The sequence below is a fragment of the Malassezia japonica genome, chromosome 2 (genome assembly GCF_029542785.1).
Source record: "Malassezia japonica chromosome 2, complete sequence".
Taxonomy (NCBI): Eukaryota; Fungi; Basidiomycota; class Malasseziomycetes; order Malasseziales; family Malasseziaceae; genus Malassezia; species Malassezia japonica.
In genome coordinates, this window is record NC_083371.1 from 130,231 (window position 1) to 149,119 (window position 18,889).

The 18,889-nt window shown below is 60.9% G+C and overlaps 10 protein-coding genes across 10 annotated transcripts; 6 read left to right on the forward strand and 4 right to left on the reverse strand.

Moving 5' to 3' along the window:
- Positions 1-149: 149 nt before the first annotated feature.
- RPL20B (60S ribosomal protein L20B) lies at positions 150-740 on the forward strand (the record flags this gene model as incomplete). The annotated part of the gene is made up of 3 exons (XM_060265147.1): positions 150-338; positions 373-549; positions 588-740. The coding sequence occupies 3 exons, from the start codon at positions 150-152 to the stop codon at positions 738-740; spliced, it is 519 nt and encodes a 172-aa protein (XP_060121130.1).
- A 387-nt stretch (positions 741-1,127) lies between these two features.
- On the reverse strand, positions 1,128-4,094 carry vps35 (retromer complex subunit Vps35; the record flags this gene model as incomplete). The annotated part of the gene is made up of 1 exon (XM_060265148.1): positions 1,128-4,094. One exon carries the CDS (start codon positions 4,092-4,094, stop codon positions 1,128-1,130), a length of 2,967 nt encoding a protein of 988 aa, XP_060121131.1.
- Positions 4,095-4,452: 358 nt separating this feature from the next.
- Positions 4,453-7,830, forward strand: NEO1 (P-type phospholipid transporter; the record flags this gene model as incomplete). The annotated part of the gene is made up of 1 exon (XM_060265149.1): positions 4,453-7,830. One exon carries the CDS (start codon positions 4,453-4,455, stop codon positions 7,828-7,830), a length of 3,378 nt encoding a protein of 1,125 aa, XP_060121132.1.
- A 25-nt stretch (positions 7,831-7,855) lies between these two features.
- Positions 7,856-8,815, reverse strand: MJAP1_001185 (uncharacterized protein; the record flags this gene model as incomplete). Its single annotated transcript, XM_060265150.1, has 1 exon — positions 7,856-8,815. One exon carries the CDS (start codon positions 8,813-8,815, stop codon positions 7,856-7,858), a length of 960 nt encoding a protein of 319 aa, XP_060121133.1.
- Positions 8,816-10,104: 1,289 nt separating this feature from the next.
- TIF3 (Eukaryotic translation initiation factor 4B) lies at positions 10,105-11,434 on the forward strand (the record flags this gene model as incomplete). The annotated part of the gene is made up of 4 exons (XM_060265151.1): positions 10,105-10,108; positions 10,155-10,208; positions 10,268-10,315; positions 10,356-11,434. 4 exons carry the CDS (start codon positions 10,105-10,107, stop codon positions 11,432-11,434), a joined length of 1,185 nt encoding a protein of 394 aa, XP_060121134.1.
- A 182-nt stretch (positions 11,435-11,616) lies between these two features.
- Positions 11,617-12,819, forward strand: mtd1 (methylenetetrahydrofolate dehydrogenase (NAD(+)); the record flags this gene model as incomplete). The annotated part of the gene is made up of 1 exon (XM_060265152.1): positions 11,617-12,819. The coding sequence occupies one exon, from the start codon at positions 11,617-11,619 to the stop codon at positions 12,817-12,819; it is 1,203 nt and encodes a 400-aa protein (XP_060121135.1).
- A 5-nt stretch (positions 12,820-12,824) lies between these two features.
- Positions 12,825-14,492, reverse strand: taf6 (histone H4-like TAF Taf6, SAGA complex subunit; the record flags this gene model as incomplete). Its single annotated transcript, XM_060265153.1, has 1 exon — positions 12,825-14,492. The coding sequence occupies one exon, from the start codon at positions 14,490-14,492 to the stop codon at positions 12,825-12,827; it is 1,668 nt and encodes a 555-aa protein (XP_060121136.1).
- Positions 14,493-14,546: 54 nt separating this feature from the next.
- MJAP1_001189 (uncharacterized protein) lies at positions 14,547-15,555 on the forward strand (the record flags this gene model as incomplete). The annotated part of the gene is made up of 3 exons (XM_060265154.1): positions 14,547-14,556; positions 14,629-14,826; positions 14,849-15,555. 3 exons carry the CDS (start codon positions 14,547-14,549, stop codon positions 15,553-15,555), a joined length of 915 nt encoding a protein of 304 aa, XP_060121137.1.
- Positions 15,556-15,561: 6 nt separating this feature from the next.
- Positions 15,562-16,472, reverse strand: PEP12 (SNAP receptor; the record flags this gene model as incomplete). The annotated part of the gene is made up of 3 exons (XM_060265155.1): positions 15,562-15,573; positions 15,596-16,205; positions 16,228-16,472. 3 exons carry the CDS (start codon positions 16,470-16,472, stop codon positions 15,562-15,564), a joined length of 867 nt encoding a protein of 288 aa, XP_060121138.1.
- A 99-nt stretch (positions 16,473-16,571) lies between these two features.
- On the forward strand, positions 16,572-18,885 carry MJAP1_001191 (prolyl oligopeptidase; the record flags this gene model as incomplete). The annotated part of the gene is made up of 2 exons (XM_060265156.1): positions 16,572-18,804; positions 18,827-18,885. 2 exons carry the CDS (start codon positions 16,572-16,574, stop codon positions 18,883-18,885), a joined length of 2,292 nt encoding a protein of 763 aa, XP_060121139.1.
- Positions 18,886-18,889: the final 4 nt, after the last annotated feature.

Here is an 18,889-nt window from a genome sequence, read left to right on the forward strand (position 1 = left end):
CGTGATGTGTTATAGTTTTGGTTCGGCCGACGGGCCTTGCGTTTTGTGCGTCGTTCGCACCGCTGCGTTCCTTCGTCAAGCACACTCTAGGGTGAGTGAGAGCGGCGTGGACACGTCGTGTGTGAACAGAATACTAACCTGTCAGAACCATGGTCCGCCTCTCGGAGTACATGGTTATCGGTCGGCGTCTGCCTACGGAGAAGGAGGAGACTCCTGCTCTGTACCGCATGCGCATCTTCGCTGCCAACGAGACCGTCGCCAAGTCGCGTTTCTGGTACTTTGCGCGTCAGCTGCGTAAGATGAAGAAGGCCACTGGTGAGATTGTTACCGTGAACAAGGTATGTATGATGCGTGCGACTCGTCTAACCAAAGATTGAGGAGAAGAAGCCCATGAAGGTCAAGAACTTCGCCATCTGGCTCCGTTACAACTCGCGCTCGGGTACCCACAACATGTACAAGGAGTACCGTGGCCTGAGCCGCGCCGAGGCCGTCGAGTCCATGTACCAGGACATGGCTGCCCGCCACCGTGCCCGCTTTGGCAGCATCCACGTACGTACTCTTGGGGGAGACTTGGGACTAACCGTCAGATCCTCAAGGTTGCTGAGATTGAGAAGACCGAGGACATCCGCCGTCCTTACATCAAGCAGCTCACCGCCAAGAACCTGCGCTTCCCTCTGCCCCACCGCCGCTCTCGCGCTGCGGGCATCTACGCTGGCAAGCGCCCTTCGACGTTCTACTAAACGTTGGTCGTTATGTCTGCTACGATGTCTTCTGGCATCACACATCGGACGCCCGGCTGTGTGAATGGAGCTGGGAACTGACATGTACCTAGCGTCTGGTGACAAAAACAGCAATGCACTTGCTTGTACCCTGAACTGCATAGTGGATGGCAAGTGGATAGCGAGCACGGTCAGGAGTGATTTGTCACCTGCCAGTCTCGGTCAGATGGGGTGTGCGCTGGGCCAGAGACCTGGAGCTGATTCGACCAGCCACTGGGACTCGGCCAGCGGCAATTTTCAGGACTTGCCCCTTTCGCTCGCCCGCCCAAGCGTGGCCCAGGTCGCTCTGACGGGCTCACGTGTTCTGTAGGCCTCGCCGCCGCCTTGGTCTTGTTAATCACGTGGTGTCTATGTCCGCATCCTGGTCAGTGCGCTACCAATCTCGATGCTGCTCCAGTCCGGGCCGATATAGGGCTCGTCCGAGTCGCTTGCGATCTGCTGCAATGCAGCCTGTTTCTTTTCTTGGATGTATTGCAGTTGTCCCTTGAAGTGCTGCTGGATCGCATCCGGCGAGGTAGGCGCGTCGAAAAAGTCGTGCCCCCAGCTCGCGGCCTTTTGCTCCGTAGACAGCGTCTGAAGGCCCTTGGCAATCAGGTCCACCAGTGAGTTGATGTACTTGGCCGTGACCGCCTCGACGCCCTGCTCAAAGTAGTACAGGTACTTGCTGAGCGCATGGCAGAAGATTTCCACCGTCGTGTGCTCGTTGATGCATCCATTCGCGATCCGCAGCGTCTTTTGGAGGCATTCCAGGACACGGCGGCCGTCGCGTACCAGCGGGTACTTGTGCTTGAGACCGACGTCCTTTGCGCCGTCCACCTGCCACCAGAGGTGGCTGGCCATCATCACAGCGGCGGCTTGGTGGGGCCGCTTGAGGAGCTTGGCGGAGTAGAGCGCCGCTTTGGTGATCAGGGTGTCGTAATTGTCCGGTCCAAAGATGCGTGCTTTGTACAAGGTGCTGATGATCAGCCCAATGGCCTGGAGCTGCGAGCGCGAATCGGAGATCGACTCCTCGTAGATGGTAAACGACTGCACGTAGAATTCGTACGCAAGCTCCTCGAAGCCATTGTCGTCGGCGACCTCGGCGATCAGCAAAAAGAGGCGCAGGCTCAGCTCCGACGACTCGACCTGGTTGTACAGCGTCGAGATGAGCTGGTGGACAAAGTAAAAGAGCGTCGTCATGTGCGCTTCGTACTCCTTGTCGCGGTTCTGCCACAGGCGGTAGCGACGCGCGAGCTTGATTGCCGACGTAATCAGCGGAGGGAACGTGAAGCGGATGCATTCGTTGCCCTTGGCAAGATGCTGGCGCGCAATGTGCAAGAGGCTCAGCTGGACCTCGGGGTCGTTGGCACGGAAAAGGTGCACGAGCCGCGCGAGGGTGCCTTGCTTCTCGGCGATTTCCTCCATGTGACTCGCGATCGCCGGCGAGTAGTAGCCCTGCTGCGCCTGCGCAAATGCCTGGGCGGGCCGCAGACCGGCCTGGGCCGAGGCCTGCTGCGCGGTGCTCGCGAGTCCCTGGCTCGAGATGTCCGGCTGGTCCTCGATCAGCGTCGAGAGGAGCGTGAGGATACCGTCGGCCTCTTCTGGCGTGCTCACGACCGTGTCGCGACGCAGCATGGAGCGCACAATCGCCTGTGCAATCGCACGCTGTGTAAGAAGAGGCTGCTGTGCCCACAGAGCGTGAAAGTTGGGCAGCGCCAATAGCGTCAGGGCGCTCGCGTACGAGTTCACCGGCGCGAGGAGCAGCGCGTGGAAGTTTGCGTTGCTTGCGACGTAGCTTGCATCGGTCGCTTCCGCGGCCTCGGTGAACTTGTCGTTGGCAAAGCCAAAGACCTGGTCGACGTACTCCAAGCGGTCGGGGTAGCACGACAGCGACAGGTCGAGCAAGGCGAGCAGGAGTGCCGATGTGTCGTTCACCGACAGGTCCGGGCGCGCACGCATAAGGAGGACGATCTGCTCCCAGAACACCTCAAACAGGCGCACGTCCTCTGGAATGCCGCGGAACTTGCGCACGATCCGTTCGGGCTGCTTGCCCTTGTCGACCTTGGGCGTATCGTCGGCCGGGGCTTGGGGCTCCGGCGCCGCATCCTCGACCTTGTCTGCGGCGGGCTCCTTGGGCTCCTTGGGAGGCTCCTGGTCGGCCTTTTTCGCCTTGCTCCAGATGTTGGGCCGCGGCGCGTCGTTCCAGATCGAGCCTTCGGTGTTGTCCGCAGCCGGCACTGCCTCGCTGAGCTCCTCGGCAAAGAGGCTCCACTTGTCCTTGAGGCGGCTCTGCTCGTCGGTGATCTCGTCCCAGATGGCGGCGGTGGCGATCGGCTTTGCGGCGCGCATTGCGCCCATCTTTTCGGCAAGGCGCGCCGTGGCCTCTTCCTCCTGGCGGCGCGTCTCTTCTGGGCTCTCGTTCTCGGCCTCGCGCGCAGCGTACGCCGCGAGACGCGAGATGAGCGCAATGACGATCTGCTTGACGCTGACCTTGGGGTGCAGACGCGCGCAGGCCGAGAGGATCAGCGAGAGTGTGTGCAGGTGAAAGTCGTCGGGGAACACCTGGATAATGACCTCCATGAGGTACTCCTGGGCGATGACGTCCTTGCAGTTGATCACCTGCTCGAGCACCTTGGGCAGGATCGTCTCTTGGTAGACCTCGAGCGTGACGCCCTCGAGCTGCGAGAGGCGCACGAGGTTGGTGCCGACGAGGATGCGGAGCTCCTTGCGCTCGTTTTCCCGCTTCTCGCGGTCGCGCGAGTGGCCGAGGTGCTGCTGGCGCACCCAGAGCTTGTTCATCTCGATAAAGTTGGTCAGCACAAAGCTGATGCTGTCCGAGAGCTCGCCGACCGGCCCCGGGTCCGTGCCGATGGGCAGGTGGTCGCGGGTCGCGCCCGAGAGGTAGTGGCGCAGAAAGAGGCCGCGCGTGGGATGCTGCACGCCCCTGCTCATTTCCATCATGTCCTTCATGATTTCCTTGATCGGCGCGTCTGGCACTGACATGTACACGCTCCCCACCGTCACCATGAGGTAGAGGCGCGGCACAATGTTGCCGCAGTACTGCACGAGCTCGTACAGATCCGCGAGGTGGTGCTTGCCAGCGGTGTGCGCGTCGTACAAATAAATAGAAAGATGGCGCAGCGCGTCAAACACCGCCATGTACAGCTCGTAGTAGTGCTTCGGCGTGAGCGACGAGGAGCGCAGCTCGCCGAGCATCGTCGACGCGCACTTGAGCGCGTCCATTACGCGGTCCGCATCGAGAAACCGCTTGAGCTGCACGCGCTGAACCTTGACGACATTCAGCGACTCGGTGAGGGTTTTAGTGGATTCGTCCATCGCAGTCGGGGATGTCAGGAGCGAGTTGTGGGGTCCTGCGTGCACAGCACGCAGCTCGGATTCGTGTAGTCCGGTAAAGACAGGGTCCTCTGCGCTCGTATCAGGGCTGGAGGAGGCGATGTACTGAGGTCGCCGGCCGCGGTAGGTGCCAATGTCCGAGTCGTCCGAATCAGGATACACTTCAACAGGTTCGGGGCGCTCGATGAGTCGCGAAGTCGAGGCACGAGAACTATCTACCCCAGACGGAGCACCGTATACGGCTACTCCCTGAATTGTCGACGGAGCGCCGCAGCTATCCAGCGGTGGGTCGGCAACGATCTTTCCCCGCACTCCCTCGGCCGAGTTCGCCTCCGCCGTGATGCTGTCCGGGCCGCCGAGCTTCCGGGCGCGCTCGCCGAAAGGCGCGCTGCGTATCGAAGACGAGGAGCAGGATGCATTTCTTGGCGATCACGACGCGGACTCGTACGAGCAGGCGAAGCGCGCGAGTGTGCCGTGGCGCCCGTGGGCGTGGCTGAGCCGCTGGCGGACGCCGCGTGCGGCGACGAGCAACCGCAGCGTACCTTTTGACGAAGGCGAGAGCGGGCGCGGCCGCTATCCGCCGAACATTGTGTGCAACCAAAAGTACAATATGGTGACCTTTCTGCCGCTTGTGCTGTATGAGCAGTTCAAGTTCTTCTTCAATCTCTACTTTTTGCTCGTGGCGCTCTCCCAGTTTATTCCCGCGCTCAAGATTGGGTTCCTGGCGACGTACATTGCGCCGCTCTCTTTCGTGCTGTGCGTGACGATCGGCAAGGAGGCGTTCGACGACTATGAGCGCCACAAGCGCGACGTCGAGTCAAACAGCATGCCCTATACCGTGTTGATGGACTCGCTGGCGCGCTCGCCGGTGCGCACGCAGCACGAGACGCACATTACTGGGCGCACGCTCGTCGCACAGGTGCCGTCGAGCAAGCTGCGCGTCGGCGACTTGGTTCTGTTGCACAAGAACCAGCGCGTGCCGGCCGATATGGTGCTGCTCAAGACGTACGCCGCGGACGCTTCGGACGAAACGGCCAACGAGCCGACGCAGTTCCTCATCGACGATCCCCACGGCGACGACGTGCGCACCGAGGGCGTCGAAGAGTCCGACGAAGGCGGAACGTGCTTCATTCGCACGGATCAGCTCGACGGCGAGACAGACTGGAAGCTGCGCATCGCCGTGCCCAACACGCAGAGCATGTCCGAAGACGAGCTTACGCACCTCGGCGGCCGTGCCGTGGTCGTCGCGGGGCCCCCGTCCAAGGACCTGCACTCGTTCGTCGGCACGCTCACCATCCACCCGGCGGAGGACACGCCGCTGGGAGGCGACTGGCCGGGCGCGGATGTACAGCTCGCGCAGCAGCCGCAGGTCGCGCCGCTCACCACAGACAATGTCCTGTGGGCCAACACAGTGCTGGCGGCCGGCCGCGCGATCGGATTCGTGGTGTATACCGGCCGCGAGACACGCTCGGTGATGAACACGAGCCATCCCCAGACCAAGGTTGGCCTGCTCGACCTCGAGATCAACCGCCTGTCCAAGATTCTGTGTATCGTGACGCTCTCGCTCTCGATCACGCTCGTGGCGCTGAACGGCTTCCGCGGCAAGTGGTGGGTATACATCTTCCGCTTCCTTATCCTCTTTTCGTCGATTATTCCCATCTCGCTGCGTGTCAATCTCGACATGGGCAAGACGGTGTACGCGCGCCAGATCCAGGGGGACAAGGACATTCCAGACACGATCGTGCGCACGAGCACGCTGCCGGAAGAGCTGGGGCGTGTCGAGTACCTGCTCAGCGACAAGACGGGCACGCTCACGCAGAACGAGATGGAGGTCAAGCGCCTGCACATGGGCACGATGAGCTACGGATGGGATAGTATGGACGAGATCCGCACACAGCTCGCTGTCGCTCTCGGCCAGCACGAAGCGCCGCCCAAGGCGCGCGGCGGCCGCGCGTGGCGCGATATGAGCGCGCGGGTCTACGACGTGGTGATTGCACTCGCACTCTGCCACAATGTAACGCCGGTCGTTGACGAGGATGGGAGTGTGACCTACCAGGCGAGCAGCCCGGATGAGGTGGCGATCGTCAACTGGACCGAGTCGGTGGGCCTCAAGCTCGTCGCCCGCGACCAGCACTCGATCCAGCTCCTCTCGCCAGACCACGGCACGCTTGCATTTGATATCCTGGAAATCTTTCCGTTCACGTCCGAGCGCAAGCGCATGGGCATTGTCGTGCGCGACCGCAACTCGGGCGAAGTGACGTTTTACCTCAAGGGTGCCGACGTCGTAATGAGCCGCATCGTCACACAGAATGACTGGCTCGAAGAGGAGTGCGGCAACATGGCACGCGAGGGTCTGCGCACCCTCGTCGTGGCGCGCCTGCGCCTAAGCAAGGAGAGCTGGCGTCTGTTTGAGCGTGCGTTCGGCCAGGCGCGCGTCCGTGTCGACCACCGCGACGAGGCGATGGCTGCCGTCGTGGCCGAGCACCTCGAGCAGAACATGGAGCTACTGGGATTGACGGGTGTCGAAGACAAGCTCCAGGAGGGCGTCAAGACCACACTCGAGCTCCTGCGCAATGCCAATATCAAGATTTGGATGCTTACAGGTGACAAGATCGAGACGGCGACCTGCATTGCAATTTCGACCAAGCTCGTGGCTCGCAACCAGTACATCCACCAGGTCTCCAAGGTGTCGACGATGGCGGCGGCGCGCGATACCCTGGTCTTTTTGCAATCCAAGCTGGACTGCTGCTTGGTGATCGATGGCGACTCGCTCCAGTTTTTCTTTGATCACTTCAAGACGGAGTTTATCGAGCTTGCGACGCAGCTCTCGGTGGTCGTCGCCTGCCGCTGCTCGCCGACGCAAAAGGCAGACGTCACTCGGCTCATCCGCGAATATACCAAGCGCCGCGTGTGCTGCATCGGCGACGGTGGCAACGACGTGTCAATGATCCAGGCCGCAAATATCGGCATCGGTATCGTGGGCAAGGAAGGTCGCCAGGCGTCGCTCGCGGCCGATTTCTCCGTGACCCAGTTTAGCTACTTGAGCAAGCTGCTCCTGTGGCACGGCCGCAACTCGTACCAGCGCAGCGCCAAGCTCGCACAGTTTGTCATCCACCGTGGCTTGATCATCTCCATCATCCAGGCCGTTTTCTCGTCCATCTTCTTCTTTGCACCGATCGCATTGTACCAGGGCTGGCTAATGGTTGGCTATGCCACCGTGTATACCATGGCACCCGTCTTCTCTTTGGTGCTGGATCGCGACGTGAGCGAGCACACAGCCATGCTTTACCCGGAGCTGTACAAGGACCTAACCAAGGGCCGCAGCTTGAGTGGCAAGACTTTTACAACGTGGCTCATGATCAGTGTGTACCAGGGCGGTGCCATCATGATTGCCAGTCTGATGCTCTTTGAGAACGAGTTCCTGAACATTGTCGGCATCTCCTTCACGGCGCTCGTCTTGAACGAGCTGATCATGGTCGCCTTGGAAATCACGACGTGGCACGTGTACATGGTCTTGTCCGAGATCGTGACGCTCGTTCTTTACTGCTTCAGCATGGTCCTTCTGCCAGAGTACTTTGACTTGGACTTTGTCCTGACCTACAACTTTGTGTGGAGAACCGCGATCATTGTGCTGGTCAGCAGCTTCCCGCTCTACCTGATCAAGGCTGTGCGCGCACGACTCGCACCCCCGAGCTATAGTAAACTGGCAATGGTGTAATAGAGGTGTACAATAATCGATTGCATTATGGACGTGACGCGAGCAGCTCCTTGGCAACCCCTTCGCTAAAGGGGAAATCTTTGATGCGTTGCTGACCACGCTGCTTCTTGTTCAGATAGCGGTAGAGAAGGACCAAGCTGTCTTTGACAACAAGGTACAAGGCGCCTCCCATTGCGTTCCGGTACCAAACAGGGTCCAGATCATCATACACCGCACCCATATCGTCGACCCACAATGGCTCCGAGCCAGGCACCACCATGGGCATCTCCCCTTCGCGGTCTTTCGGCCAGAGAAGACTGATCCAGCTCTCACAGCCAGGTTGGGGAGAGATGCCGGGTGCAATGCCCAGAATCGAACGCAAAGTGTTGCTGTACTTGGAGGCAGCACCAAGTATGCCGCCCATGAAACTGGCAATGAAGGGGAAGCCAAGAGATTGAACAAGCAGTTTGGAGAGACTGTAGTAGGTCACATAGATAGTACCGGGCAGTTCCGTCTCGTCGAATACGCGGTACTCGAGCTCGTCAAGTGGCAAACCCTGCTCAGCTTCCCAGCCACCCTGATGGACCAGCGAGCCATCGTCCAATGTCTCATAGGTGTCTTCTTCGGTACGGTCGGGTACACCGTCCACCAACATTGCACCTTCGGTATCATTACCAACGATAACCATGCGCGTAGGGGGGGGCTGGGGCTCCCGGCGGCCCTCGTCCTGTGCAGGGCGGTTGCGCGTGCGACGGGGAGGGGAAGACAGCACATACCGATAGACTTGGCGCTTGACGGCAATGTATAGCACACGCAGCCACGGAAGCAGAAGGGTAGTCAGCACAGGGCTGGGTGGGTATGTACGAGGGAACACAGCCTGTGCCGAGTATCGGTAAAGCATGGCACGGCGCATCGGCAGCGGGGCAGACGTTACAGGCAGGGCCACCAACGTGGGCAACCAGGTGGAAAAGTTCGCCAGGATAGGGAGGCGACTTGCCACAAGCATGAAGGGGATGAGGGGGATGTCCACCCAGAAATGCCATGGCCACCGTCCCGCTAGGGCACGCCGTGCAGCATATTTACCCAAGAAGAGCCGCATGGCAAGGCATCCATAGGCCGTGGCTGAAACCCACACACCTGCTGCTCCAGCCGCAGTGGCTCCCAATGGAACAATAAATCGCACGAATTGGCTGCAGTGCTCCAGAACGGTCAAGGCCAAGGGCTTAGGTTGATCCAACTGGTACGGCATCCTGCATTGCGGACACACAACGGCTGAGTCTGGCTTGTCCTTTCGGCATTGCCGGATCCACGAGAGAAGACACTAAAAAAGGTGTTAGTACTTGTAATAGATAGGAATGATAACATACCTTCTCGTGAGCAACCAAGGAGCACTTGCAGGGATGCACAAAGCGAGAAGTGGACTCAGCAGAGCCGAGCTTTGAAGCACGGGATATATCTTCGGGAGACCGTATTTCCTCTTCGGAACAAACCCAACAATAAAGGTATGGTAGATCATTAACAGCGTAAGGTAATGGACTAGTATTCATCTCGCCACTAACAGGTGGCCCCTGCCCAGCCATGAAGGGATCAGTCAACCCCCGCGTAGTTGCTTACGTGAGTTGCCCCACAAGACTCAAATGACGCGATCTAGATCAAAGGATCTCATAAAACTTCATAGAAGGCCAATTTATCACAAATTAGACAGTTAATTATTAAATAATAATTCAGTCATATCCATCGATTAACAAAGTTGTCTGATCTAAAAATATATTTAAATATTGTTAATTATATTTAAATGTTACAAGAATGTAACTAATATTATAGCTTTGTAATACAATATAATAATGACTGTTTTAAATACAGCGTTCTATTTCTCTTTAAAATATAGTAATTATTTTATTAAATAAATAATATATAATGATCCTTGATGTATGTGATATCATAAATGTAAAATATGAAGTGAATATATAAATGCATTAATGTTCTTAAATATACAAAATAAATATTCGTTTATCTTGGTTTTTATTTGTGATGTATTAGTTTTTGATTGAATTGGTTTGGAACGTATTAATAATAAATATTTAAACTATATATATTTGACTTGTATTTTTGTAAGGTTTTTTGGAACTCTAGTTTTTGAGTAATGCAGTGCACAAGGGGTTCGTGCGGCTGAGCAGTGGGCCAGCCACTTAGGACGGGGTTCGGCTGAGATGAGAAATGGGAAAAATCTGTCTTCGGAGTACATACGCGTAGCTAAGCACTAGGAATCTCTTCACTACTACCAATTGCACAAAGATGGGTACGTGTGAAGTTGAACCTATGTGGACCGATACTAACTGTAACAGCACCGAAGAAGCAGCAGAACAAGATGTCCCTAGTGGACTTCTTGGCCGACGAGAGTACGTATCCTAAAGGCTTGAGTGCCGACGCCTTGAGCAGTGTACTAACAGTGAAACAGATACTGGCAGCTCGTGGGCCGACGAGATGGATGAGTTGCCCTCGGCTCGTATGTATCTATCGAGTGGATATGATTGCTGACCGTTCAGCCGCCCCCCGTGATTATGGTTCGGACTTTGCCGCCGGTGGTGGCCTGGGTGCGCGCGGTGGCCGCTCGCGCTTTGACGACGGTCCGGGCTTTGCCCGCGCCGAGCCGCCCCTTCCTACGGAGCCTCCCTTCACTGCCTTTGTGGTGAACCTGTCGTTTGAGAGCACTGAAGCTGACGTTGAGCACTTCTTCGAGCCCCTGAAGCCTGTGAGCATTCGCCTTGTGTCTGGTCATGACGGTCGTCCCAAAGGTTACGGCTACGTCGAGTTTGAGACTCTTGACATCCTGAAGGAGGCGCTCACTTTCACGGGCAAGCCTATGGATAACCGCAATGTGCGTGTTAGCGTCGCCGAGCCCTCGTCGCGTTCGATGAAGGGTGCCATGGCCGATGAAGCTACGCAGTGGCGCCGTTCGACTCCTCTTGCCGCGGACAACCGTGGCGGTCCCTTCGGCGGTGGCCCCCCCGGTGGCTCGTCGGGCTTTGATGAGATGGGCGTCGGCTCGGATGGCACGCGCAGCGGTTTCGGCGGCAAGTTTGTGCCTACTGCTGACCGTCCTCGTCGCGGCGGTATTGAACCGGCGGAACCCGGCCGTGGTGACACTGCGTCTGACTGGCGGACGGGCAAGCCGGTCTCTGGCAAGAGCTCTTCGCGCTTCGGCTTTGGTGGTGATTCCGAGCGCCGTGGTGGTGACCGTCCCGGCGCGGCGGACGAAGGCTTTGCCAACTGGCGCGCTGGTCGCCAGGCGTCTGCGGAAAGCGCTACTGGTGAGCGTCGCAAACTGGACCTGAAGCCCCGCAGCACGACGGCCAGCTCGACGAGTGCTACCTCGCAGAGCTCGGCGCGCTCGAACCCCTTCGGCAGCGCCAAGCCTGTCGATGTTGGCCAGCGCGAGCGTGAGATTGACGAAAAGATCCGCGAGCAGGACCGCATCCGCCGCGAGGAACGCCTCAAGGAGGATGAGCGCAAAAAGAGCCGTGCGAGCAAGGCCCCCTCTGATGGCGCCTGGCTAGCCAAGGCCGAGAAGCCCGCCAAGACGGCCGAGGCCCCCGCCGAGGAGAACAAGGAAACGACTGCCTAATTTTGGAAAGCTACCTGAACTACGATCACTCTGTCTTACTCCTCTTGCTCACCGTTCGTAGGTTCTAGGACGCTAGATTGTATACTATCGATGCCTTTGATCAGCGAGTGTCATTATCACGTGGGGAAAATTTTGCTCGAGCGCAATGCACCAGCCAGGTCCTTTTCCCACCATAGTAGGCGATGGCGACGCAACCCAAGCCCGAGTACCCCGGCAAGCTGCTGCAGGCCGTGGCGATTGCCAAGCCCTTCCAGGAGAGCATTGAGGCGGAGATTGGCCAGCGCAAGGACAAGAATCTGTCTGTCCCCAAGCTCGTGGGTATCCTTGCCAAGCCGAGCCCCCCCTCGATCGCGTATGCGGAGTGGACGCGCAAGGCGTGCGAGGCGGTTGGCATCAACTTTGAGATCTGGAAGACGTGGGATGACGAGGAACTTGGCAAGGATGCCGAGTCTAAGCTCAGCACCCCCGAGAGCCTGCAGAACTTTGGTCTGGAGGCAGATGTCGAAGACCTGATTCTGGCGGCCAACCGCGACAAGAGCGTGGACGGCATCATGGTATACTACCCCATCTTTGGCGGTCGCCAGGACACTTACCTGCAGCAGATTGTGGACCCCCGCAAGGACGTCGAGGGCCTCAACTTTTACTACTGCTGGAACTTGTACCACAACGTGCGGTGGATCCAGCCGTCGCAGCTCGGCAGTGCCCCGGGCACCACGAACGAGGCCGAGCTCCAGAACCTTGACAGTAATGTGGCCGAGGACGGCGAGGTCCCCCCCGGCTTTGGCAAGAGTATCCTACCCTGCACTCCCCTCGCGGTGGTCAAGGCGCTGGAGGCGAGTGGAGTATACGACTTCAAGCTGCCCTACGGCGACCGTCTGTACGGCAAGACGATCACCGTGATCAACCGCTCCGAGGTGGTCGGTCGCCCCCTGGCGGCGCTGCTGGCCAACGACGGTGCGCGTGTCTTTTCCGTGGACATCGACTCGATTGTGGAGTTCAACAAGCGTGCGGACGACGATGTGCAGACGCCTACGCAGCTGCGCAAGTCGAAGAAGGTCGTTCAGGCCCACAAGGAGAATAGCGCGGCGCGTCTGCGCCCCGCGCACGTCGTGCGTGCGTGCAGCCACCCCGATGCGGAGAGCTGCGTGCGGGAATCCGACGTGGTGATCGGCGGTGTGCCCGCAGCGAGTTACAAGGTGCCTACCGAGTGGATCAAGGAGGGTGCGGTGTGCGTCAACTTCAGCTCCGAGAAGAACTTTGAGACGAACGTGCGCAGCCGGGCAGCTGCCTACCTGCCTGCTATTGGCAAGATCACCGTCGCGATGCTCCAGCGCAACCTGCTGCGCCTGGTGGATTACAAGGAGATTTCTCAGACCCGTGCATAGACTACCTACTGTTCTTCAGCCAGTGGACGATATTGCGCCAAGGCGGTGAGCGCCGCGGCGTCCTCGTGGAGCACCTCGCGCGTCCAGTAGGGCCCGTACATGCCCTCGATCTGCTCGAGCGTCGCAGCGTCCGGGATGGCCGGAGCGCCGTCGCTTTCGGTGCCGAGCGCGCGCAGGCCGCCGCGCACCTGCTCGACGATGCATTTTGCGAGGAAGCCCGCACGCCCCTCGGACGCGACAAGCGTCTTGAGCCACGCGCCCATATCGCGCAGCGGAATGCGCTCCGCGTCGTGCTCCTCGCTGGACTCGAGCGGTGGCAGGACGCCGACATTGCCCAGGAGCGTCTTGAAGCTCGCCGGCCCGAGCTTGCGCAGTGCAATCAGCGCGCCGATCTTGGCGTCGAGCGAGCCCGAGGCCTCGGGCGTGGTCGCGGCTGTGCCGTCGTCGACGTGCGCAAAGAGCGCCTGGAGCAGCGTCGCGACGACGCGCGGCTTCAGCGTGGGGTAGCACTCGGCAAAGTGGTCGATAATGTAGGCCAGCAGAGTAGCAGCGTACAGGCGCAACGCCAGCGCTGCGCGCTCCAGATCCGCGTGCACCTCGTGCGTCAAGGTATAGACCGCAAGCAGGATCGACAGGACCGACGGCATGAGCTGGTGCAGGTACGGCTCGATAAAGATCGACGGGTTGATCAGCAGCGCGTGCAGCGTGTCGAGCATCGTGTGCAGCACATGCACGGTGCGCTCGCGCTCCTGTGCATCTGCCTCGGCCGGGCGTGAGCGCAGGACATGCGTCACGTTCGCGCCGACCCACTGGATCAGGTACGGCACGAGCTGGTGAATACCCGCGTCGCCACGCAGGCTTGCCAGCGCCGCGTCGCGCACCGTGTTGCCGCTCGAGCCCTGCGAGTACTGCGAGAGCTGCGCGGCGGCGACGTCCGAAGGCGGCGCCTCGCCCTGGCTCGTCTCGGCGTCGGCTGGGGGACTGATGATCGACGAAGTGAGGCGCTCGTAGTACAGCTGCAGCTCGCGCGACAGAACGTGCTTCACGAGCGGCTTGACCGCCGTGCTTCCGAGCTCCGCCGCGGCCTCACCAGCGTCCGGCAGCGCGCCGTCGCCCGCGGCCGACTGCCGGGCGAGGAAAACAGGGTTTTCAGGGATCGGCGGCTGGATGCCCTCGATCGCGAGCCAGTGGGCGTGCCAGCCGACGCCGCGGCCGACGCCGACGCGTGGCCCGTTCTCGAGGATGCTATCAAAGTCCACCTCCTCGTCCTCGACCATGTACATCGGCACGCCCGACGCGGTCTGCACGGTACGGAACCAGGGCCCCTTGGCCTTGCCGCCCGTGTACGGCGGGAAGAAGCCGTACAGCGGTTCAATGTTCTTTTGGCGCAGCGCATTGTCAATGTCTGACGTCGTCATGCGCGAGCGCTTCGAGTGCTTCATGTACTTGGCCGCGCTCTGCGCAATGTCGCGGATGCGGTACTCGATGTCGGTCGCCAGCGCCGTGGCGATATTGTCGCGCAGGTTCGTGATGCCGAGCGACTCGGCGACATCCTTAACAGAGTCTTTGGGGTACACGCTCGACGGGATGCTCGGGCCAAACACCGGGGTGCTCGCCCCGCCCGTAAACGAGCCGTTGGCGCTGCTTCGCTTCGCTCCACCCGAATTCGACATCGTCGAGAGACGGAAGAGACCTCCACATGTGGGGCCTCCAGACGGCGGCGTACCATGGGCGGATGTAGGTCGCGGCGCTGACGCAGTGCGGCGTATACGTTTTCGGAGCCGAGCGCCTTGAAGGAGGTGGCGAGAGCAGAGAGCCGGGCTCCGGCATGGCTCGAGGACATTACGCTCGACGAGCGGTTCGTGCTGGCGGTCGACGAGGTGCCCCATGCGCAGCTCGCCGTGTACGACGCGCGCCTCGTGCGGCGAGGGACAGCGGCGCTTGGCGGCGATGGCGCGGTGTCGATCGCGGCCGTGCGCACCAAAGACGGCGCGCAGGTCTACGTCGGTACGTCGACGCGCTCACGCAGCAAACTATGACTCGGGGTCCGTGTCGGTCGTGGACCTCTTGCCTGATGGCGCGCTTGGCGCGGCGCACGTTATCCGCTTCACGCGAAGCGGTACAGGGCCGGTGTCCGCGCGCCAAGACAAGTCGTACGCGCACCAGGTCATGCCCGCGCCGGACGGGCGCCACGTCTATGTGTGCGACCTCGGTGCGGACCGTATCCATATCCTCCGAGTCGGCGCGCATGCCGCCGATGCGAAGCATGTCGACTCGGTGGCGGTGCGCGATGGGAGCGGCCCTCGCCATATCGCATTCGACGGGGACATGGCGTACGTCGTGATGGAGCTCTCGCTCGAGGTCCAGGCGTACGTGCGAGACGCGTCGGGCATGCTTGTGCCCCAAGGCCTCCCGGTGGCAGCGTGCGCCGGCCCTGGCGCGCGGACGCTCGCCGAGATTGTCGTGGCCCCCCAGCGCGTCTATGTGAGCAGCCGCGGGGACCCTGTCGAGGACCACATCGGCGTCTTTTGCCGTGCACCCAGCGGTGCGCTCTCTCACCTGCAGTGGCATCCGAGCGGCGGGCGTGTTCCGCGGCACTTTTCCGCGAGCGCCGACGGCCGCTACCTTGCGGTGGCGAACCAAGGCAGCGAGACGCTTGCGATCCTCGACGCCGAGCGCCTGGCGGTCCTCGCGCAGCACCGCGTAGGTCCGATCAACTATGCAGGATTTCACTAGGATACACTATGCGAGGAGCTGCGTTAGCATCATTACGTACCGCCAGCAGCACGACTGCAATCACAAAGGCCACGATCACCATTAAGCACGCTGTGCGGCGTCCCGCGCGGCGTTGGTAGTTGTGTGCCTGGAGCAGTTCGCGATCTGCCCCGTGGGCATTCGTAGCAATGTTTCCGATATTGTACTCGATATTGTCAATCATCCCCCCCTGTTCCTGGACGATGTGGCTCAGGTCGCGGAAGATCTCGTTCAGTTCCTGGACGCCCGTCTCGATCTCGCGGATTTCGGCCTCGCGCTCGGCAATGAGCGCTTCTTGGAACTCGAGCTCGGCCTGCGAGATGCGCGGCACCTGCACCTCCTGCTGCAGTCCGCCCAGCGGCTCGGCGCTCTCGGCGGTGGACTCGTCCGCGGCGTCGGTCTGGGCCTTGACGTAGGCGAGCGCCTCCTTCTCCTTGCGGATGCCCGACTTTTGGATCGCCTGGAATGCCGCAAGCGCCTGCTGAAAGTCGCGCTGCTGCTTCGACTGCATCAGCACCGCCGGCGACGAGCGTGTCGAGCCAGGGCTGGAGCGCAGCGGGAAGGCCGACAAGGCCTTGACGTCGTCAGTCGCGTCCTTGACGATCGAGCGCGTCTGCTCGCTCAGGTCGTTGCTGCGTCAGTAGGGCAACGTACAATTGGCGGCGCAGGTCATCGTTCGACTGGTAGCCCGACTTGCGCAGGCGCGCATCGAGCTTCTGCAGCGTCGAGACGTTGGCATTGATGCGGAATACGTGGAGGCCGACCTGCTCCGTGAGCCGCATAAACTCGGTGCTCTCCGCGCGGCTGCTGGGCACATCGCGCTCGGCATTACGGCCCCGCGGCGCGAGCGGCGTCTGGTCCTCGCCACCCAGCCCCTGCTCCAAATCGCGAAAGGACATGGCCGAAAGAGCGCCGCTCCACACGCACGTGCTGATCTCCCCATGACGACGCTGCTGCGCGCACGTCCACTCGCTCGTCTTGTATCTCCTTTGCGCATAATGACCCGCACGAACTGGACGCCGAGCAAGGCGCCGTACCCCCCCGCACGCCGCTCGGATGCATCGACGACGTACGCCTCGGCGAAGCACGGAAAAGTGACCGTGCCCGAGCCGTACGACTGGCTCGAGACGCCCCCGTCGCAGAGCGAGGAGACGGCTGCGTGGACCAAAGCGCAGGCCGCGTATACCGATGCGTTCCTCGCCGAGTGTGGCGATAAGGAGGCGTTCAAGAAGCGCCTCGAGCAGAACTGGGATTATGTGCGGACCTCGGCGCCGTCGCACAAGCGCGACGGCCGCTACTACTACTCGTACAACGCGGGCCTTGCGCCGCAGAGCGTGATTTACCGTGCGACGCGCGAAGAGATTGATGCCGTGCACGGCACGTCGCAAAAGGAGCCGGTTGGCGAACTGTTCTTTGATACCAATGTCCTGTCCGACGACGGCACGGTCGCATTGTCGCTGACCGCCTTTTCGCACACGGGCAAGTACGTCACGTACGGCCTGTCGGTCAGCGGCTCGGACTGGATCAAGCTGTACGTGCGCCCGACTGATGCGCCGCTCGTCTCGAACGACGGCACCGAAGGCGGCGCGGGCCGCCTGGCCGACGTGATCGAGAACGTCAAGTTTTCCTCGGCCGTCTGGACGCACGACGACCAGGGCTTCTTCTACCAGCGCTACCCCGCCGTGTCGCACGAGGACAAGGGCACGGAGACGGATGCGAACCAGGACGCCGAGTTGTATTACCACCGCCTCGGCACGCCGCAGTCGGACGACGTGCTGGTCATCGCCAGGGACGCAGCCACGCCGAGCTCGATGTGGCATCCCACCGTGACCGACGACGGAAAGTGGGTCCTCCTGGAGAACTCCAAGGACACGGATACGAAGCAGCGCTTCTACCTCGCGCCGCTCGAGGGCCAGACGATCGGCGCGTCGATGCGCTGGATTCCCATCTCGACCGAATTCAAGTACACGCTCGGCTACCTCGGCAACGACGGCAACCGCTTCTACTTTATCACGAACAAGGATGCGCCGAACTACCGCGTGGTCGCCCTCGACGTCGATCCCGCGCAGGCGGTCGCGACGGAGCACGTCGCGGAGCTGACCGGGGCCAACGACGCGTTTGTCGACCTCGTCGCCGAGGACTCCAAGGCGATCGTGACCTCGGCCAAGATCGTCGACCAGAACAAGCTCCTGGTGCTTGTCTCGCGCGACGTCAAGGACGAGCTGTGGCTCCACGACCTCGAGGGCAAGCAGATCACGCGCCTCCTGCCCGACCTGGTCGGCACCGTCGGCCAGGTCGCGGGCCTGCGCGAGGACCGCGAGGTGTTTGTGCTGACTGTCTCCTTCTCGAACCCCGGCACGGTGCACCGCATCGCGTGGCAGGGCGAGCCGAGCAAGGTCGAGGGGCCGACGTCCGTCGAGGTGTACTCTGCGACGCACGTCGCCGGCATCCGCCCGGAGGAGTACACGAGCACCCAGATCTTTGTTCCGAGCAAGGACGGCACCGAGATCCCCGTCTTTTTGACGTACCCCAAGTCGATGCCGCTCGACGGCTCTGCCCCGGCGCTGGTCTACTTTTACGGCGGCTTCAACATCCCGCTGAACCCCGTCTTTTCTCCGTCGATGATGACGTGGGTCGCGTCGTACGGCGGTATCCTCGCGTTTGTCAATGCGCGCGGCGGCGGCGAGTACGGCGACAAGTGGCACGAGGCGGGCATGCTCTTTAACAAGCAAAACGTATTCGACGACGTGATGGCCGCGACGCAGCACCTGCACGAGCACAAGTACGCCGCCAAGGGCAAGATCACCATCATGGGCGGCTCCAACGGCGGCCTGGGCGTTGCTGCCGTCGCAAACCAGTGCACCGACGCGAGCGGAATCGGCGCGGCGATCGCCGACGTCGGCGTGCACGACATGCTCAAGTTCCCTCTGTGGACCATCGGCAAGGCGTGGGCGGCCGACTACGGCAACCCCCAAGAGGACGGCGCGGCGTTTGACTACAACTATGCCTACTCGCCGCTGCACAATGTCACGCAAAAGGTCTATCCGACGATGATTTTGGCGTGTGCGGACCACGACGACCGTGTCGTGCCCGCCCACTCGTTCAAGCTCGCAGCCGAGCTGCAGCACCAGCGCAAGGACAACCCCAACCCCCTGCTGCTCCGTGTCGAGCTGCAAGCCGGCCACGGCGCAGGAAAGAGCACGCAGAAGCGCATTGACGAGGCGAGCGAAAGTACGTCGTTATCCTAACCCAGAATTCGCGATTGTCGCACGGATGCTCGGCCTGTCGCTGGCCAAGGGCTCGGCGCTGTAGGGTA